The 4,485-nt window shown below is 49.0% G+C and overlaps 1 protein-coding gene across 3 annotated transcripts; it reads right to left on the bottom strand.

Moving 5' to 3' along the window:
• Window positions 1-1,442: 1,442 nt before the first annotated feature.
• LOC134413959 (UDP-N-acetylglucosamine transferase subunit ALG13 homolog) lies at window positions 1,443-3,808 on the bottom strand. 3 transcript variants are annotated; one of them, XM_063147975.1, is made up of 5 exons: window positions 3,728-3,808; window positions 3,152-3,323; window positions 2,839-2,974; window positions 1,887-1,899; window positions 1,443-1,541 (listed from the first exon to the last, which is right to left on the bottom strand). In XM_063147975.1, exons 1-5 carry the CDS (start codon window positions 3,806-3,808, stop codon window positions 1,443-1,445), a joined length of 501 nt encoding a protein of 166 aa, XP_063004045.1. The 3 variants fall into 3 exon arrangements, with proteins under 3 accessions (XP_063004045.1, XP_063004043.1, XP_063004044.1); XM_063147973.1 differs by lacking the exon at window positions 1,887-1,899 and having other exon boundaries at window positions 2,820-2,974; XM_063147974.1 differs by lacking the exon at window positions 1,887-1,899 and having other exon boundaries at window positions 1,443-1,555; window positions 2,840-2,974.
• Between the last annotated feature and the right edge of the window lie 677 nt (window positions 3,809-4,485).

Raw genomic sequence — 4,485 nt, 5'->3', positions numbered from 1 at the left:
AAGATGGCCAGTCCTGGTGTCCTCTTCTGGCGTGGTTATTGTGGACGAGCGCCCAAGCTAAAATAAACAGGGCAGGAGACTTTTTCTCCTTTTAGTGCCTTTATTAAAAGTTATCAGCTCAGGATTGGGCAGCTCGGAAGGGGCTGCAGCTTCCCGTCGCCTCTCCCCGGGTGACTTGGAGGAGGAAGATATGTGCAGCTTTGTCCACTAGGGGCAGAGCTGGGGTCCGGTCCTCGTGGGAGCCTGTAGGGCGTGGTGACCCCTTCCGATGTTAATCCTGCCGCCTCTCTTGGCCTGCTCCCGGCATCGAGACAACTCCCGTGCTCAGGGTGAGAGGGAATGCGACGGTGTTCAGCATCTCTGCAGGCTCAGCGCTCCGTTCCTGACGTCCAGACACCATTCCAATCTCTCAGCTCTTAGGTGGCTTGTTGTTTTGAGGTCTTTATTAGCAAGCTAGAAGCAGTAGCTTCTCATGGCATGCTGGTCCTGGAGTTATTTTGCATATCCCCCCCCCCTAAAGTCTCTTCTCCTCACTGTTTGGGAGGTCCCCACCCTTCACTGTCTCAGAGAAGGGCCATTAACTTGGCCCCAGCTAGGGTTTTTACTGATACAAAACCAACTATTAACGACAACGACCCATAATTACCATAACACAAGCAGCAGCCCAGCAGCAACCATGGTAAGCTTTTTCTCACAAAAAAAATTGGCAGAATTTTTGTTCATAATGCTTCAGGTGATGTTCATCTTCCTTTCTCAAGCTGTTTTTCTCTGCTTCAATAAGGCATGAGATAAGCATATTTCCTGTTTATATATTCCAAAGCTATAGTTTCAAGGATACAATATTCTAAAATTATGCTTCAAAAGGTTATTATTGCAGAGCTGTTTATGGATTCAATGCAAGCAAAAAGCCTTATCTTTAACACCTTAATTCCAATGCTCCTAAATCAACCAGCGTTAATTGCAAACCAAAGATAGGTTCAAAGGCCTTTTTCCATGCTTTATTTTCCTCACTTATTAACAGAATTCACAACTCGCCCATTGTCTGGGTCCACACATTTCTCATTCACAAATACACGTCGCCTGTTTGTACCTGACACAAAACACAGCGTTGTATTTCACATTTCCACCTGTGTTTAGCAAAAAAGGTCAAGAGACCAGAAGGCATATGCTATGCCTTTAAAGAAGTAGTTTAACTTGTCCTCATCGGTGGAATTCCCATTCCAGTGCAGCTTTTGTGACAGAAATATTACTGTCCATGCCGCAGGACAGTTCATACTCCCTCCTTATTGGCATTGTACTCTTTTATGCATAAAGCTGAATGAGTTTGACACTAATATCAGTTAATATTAAATGAAATTTTCTTTGAGTGTTTGGCCCAGCTGCAGATCTTAAGTGGAGGAGATGACACATTTTGTTCCAACTTTTTTATTTCTCTGTTTTGTTTATTGTAACCCAAGAACTTTATTCAAGAATGAAGCAAACTTTTCTGGCTGTCCAGGAGGAAAAGGTTTCAAAGCTGACAAGTTCATTGACTGCATTGTCTCCACAAGAGTGCAGTAAAAACAGACCAAAAGCAAAAATTAAAGAAATAGCCACCCCATGGGAAAATTTTAAATACAATTTTCTTTCTATGCATCCATACATAATTCTTTAGCATGGAAATATTAAATAAGGATATGTATGGAAAGGAAGAGAATGCCCAGAGCAGCAGGCCCCAGCCAGCACTGGCTGGTAGGGAGCCTTGCTGAGAACACACTTCCATCAGCTTTCTGAGACAAACTCAACTTTGACACTTTTTAATCTTCTGTGGTCACAGTGCTGGGAGACTGAGCAAGATCTGAGGCTCTGCTCCATAAACCATAAGAGGAAATCCATCCTATTTGAACACATGGAAGAGTTCTCCCCTGATCACAGAAAGGGTCAGAAAGAACAGCTACATCAATCTGTCACTTGCTAGTATCAGGCTGCAAATAAGGCTCGAATGCTTGGCACTGCCCAACACAAAGAAATAAATATTCCAAAGCTGACAGAAGCACCAAGATAATAAGTTTAGGAAACTTGCTCAATTTAAATGAATGCCAGGCCTGGTCTGTTCAGAAAGCTCGTCTGAAACATAGGAAACTCTGCTTGCAAGGCAAAGGAACAAGATGCAGACTAAGTAAAGGGCATTACATTTTTTCTGCCTTCAGTTTAAAAGTCATCTTTTATTTTTAGAGTGGAGTCAATCATGAGTAAAGAGAAAACAGTAAGATACAGTCAAAACCAGGAGGAGAAATAAACCCAACAGGAGTCAGGATGAACTCTAAAAAAAGGAGCTAGGAGTTTTGGTGATGGTGGGATTTTTTCACACATTGTTTGCTTGTGGGGTAGGGGGTTTTTTGTGTGTTTTTGTTACTTTAGTTTAAATTTTGCTCCTGAAGTGACAGGCAGTGGATCTGTGAAACTACTTGTCAGATGGTATGGTGGATTCAGGAAGTTTGGTTAAAAGGGCAGCCTGAATGAGTACCTGAAAGACAGGGGTATTTAAAGTTACTAACCAGATAATATCTATATCTGCTTTATTAATCCCCTGAAGTGTTTTTCTTTTTTTAATCTAAATATATGTTACCTCAAATGAAAAAAAAATATTTATAAGTGGTAAAAATATAATTATTGTGGTAAAAAAGCTTGGTAAGTGTGGTAATTTTCTACATAGTGTTAGTCTATTCACTCTGGAAAATGTAATATCCAGATGGAGATGACAGAGAAGGATGTAAATTACCTTGTTGCGTTCTCAGCTGTGCAGTCACATGGACTGAATGCTCTTGCCCAGCAGGAACAGCCCCAGCAGCTCCATACCTGCAGTTACAGTAGAGGACACAGCCATCTCTGTGCAGCTGTTTGGCCAGCTCAAGCTGATGGTTCATCAGCTTGTCATTTATTACTACTATTAGTGGTTTTCCATTCTCTAGAGTCTCCAGGCAGCTACCAGCACCTACAAGAGGAACAGAAAACATGGTGAGAGATCAAATATCCCCCTACTCGCTGCTGAAAGAGGGGAGCCTCTTGAACAACCCAGCTGTGGAGCTCAGCACTCCCAGCCAGCTCACCCCGGGCTGAAGAGACCTCATCCCACGGAGCTCCCGCAGCCCCAGAAGCAGCCGGGCTGTACCTGTGTGGCTGATGACCAGGTCTGCGCTCTGCAGCTCCTCAGCCAGCGAGTCCTTGAACCGGAACGCTTCCACCGCCGCGGCCGGGCTGCTGCTGGGCTGCGGCTGCGGCTGCGGCAGCGAGCCCCGGCCCGCCTGCAGCACCAGCTTCTGGTACCCGCGGCTCTGCAGCGCCTGCGGGCAGGGCACCGGGGGATGGAGGCGATAAGGGGGGCGGAGAAGATGGTGGGGAGGGGGGACGGAGAGAGAGAAGGAGAAGAAGGGGGGGATGACGGAGGTGGAACGAAGGGGATGAGGCGAGGATAGAGAGGCTGTGTGAGGGCTGTGCCCAGCTCCAGACGGCCCCGGCCCCGGTATCACCCCCCCCCCTCCCCGTCCCACAGGCCGTCCCTCCCCTTCCTCAAGCAACACTTCATGCTTCTCCGCCGGGCACCCCCGAACCGCCACGGCGCCCTCAGGCACCCCGGCACTGCTGCCGGGATGCGGCAGGGAGGGCAGGGCAGCCCGCGGCGCACAGGCGCCAGCCCCGGGAGGGCAGGCCCGGGCCAGGGCCGGTGTCGGTGTCTCGGCCGACTGACCTGCAGCGCGGGCGGGGAGCGGGCCGCGGCGATCAGCTCATCGAAGCTGGTGGTGTTCACGGTGACGAACATGGACTTCATGGCCACCGGGACGGGACGGCTGTGAGGCCGCCAGGGGGAGCCGCACGCCCGCACAGAGCTCCCGAAATGGCGGCAGGGCTGAGGAGAGGGACGGGGCAGGTGGGAATGCCTCCTTCCCTCCCTGTCCCTCCTTGTTCCTCCCTGACCCTCCTGTCCCTTCTTGTCCTTCCTTGTCCCTCCTTGTCCCTCCTTGTCCCCTACCGTGGCTTCTCTTCATGGGTTTTTCCCGTCCGCCCGTTTCGGCGGGGCTGGTGCCACTGCGCCGTGAGGTTCTCCCTCACAGTACCGCACCAGCAGCGATGGTGGCCGCTCTAATGAGCCCACTGTCCAGCAGCGTTTAGAGGGGTAGCCAAGGCTGTTCCAGGGTTTTAGATTTTCAAGGAGAAGAGGTAAAAATAAATTTGGAAAAGGGATTAGAAAAGTTTTGGCCTGCACGTGTTATTTCAGCCTTGGGGACGCACATAACTCGCGGACGGCCTGTGTGGGTGTGTTCAGAAGTGCCATTGCCAGAGCAGGGCCACAGCCACCCTCCCTTTACAGACTGACACTGGCCCAATCCTCCCACAACACTTACTGGGGGAGTAACACTTTAACTTCTACCCCAAACTCATGAATATTAAATGTGCTAACACAGTTACGAATATTAGATGTGTTAAATGTGTTCAGTGAAGAGTAAG

The sequence above is a fragment of the Melospiza melodia genome, unplaced genomic scaffold (genome assembly GCF_035770615.1).
Source record: "Melospiza melodia melodia isolate bMelMel2 unplaced genomic scaffold, bMelMel2.pri scaffold_62, whole genome shotgun sequence".
In the NCBI taxonomy this organism is placed as follows: Eukaryota; Metazoa; Chordata; class Aves; order Passeriformes; family Passerellidae; genus Melospiza; species Melospiza melodia.
Note: the sequence above shows the minus strand (reverse complement) of the source record. Positions and strands in the feature narration are given on the sequence as shown.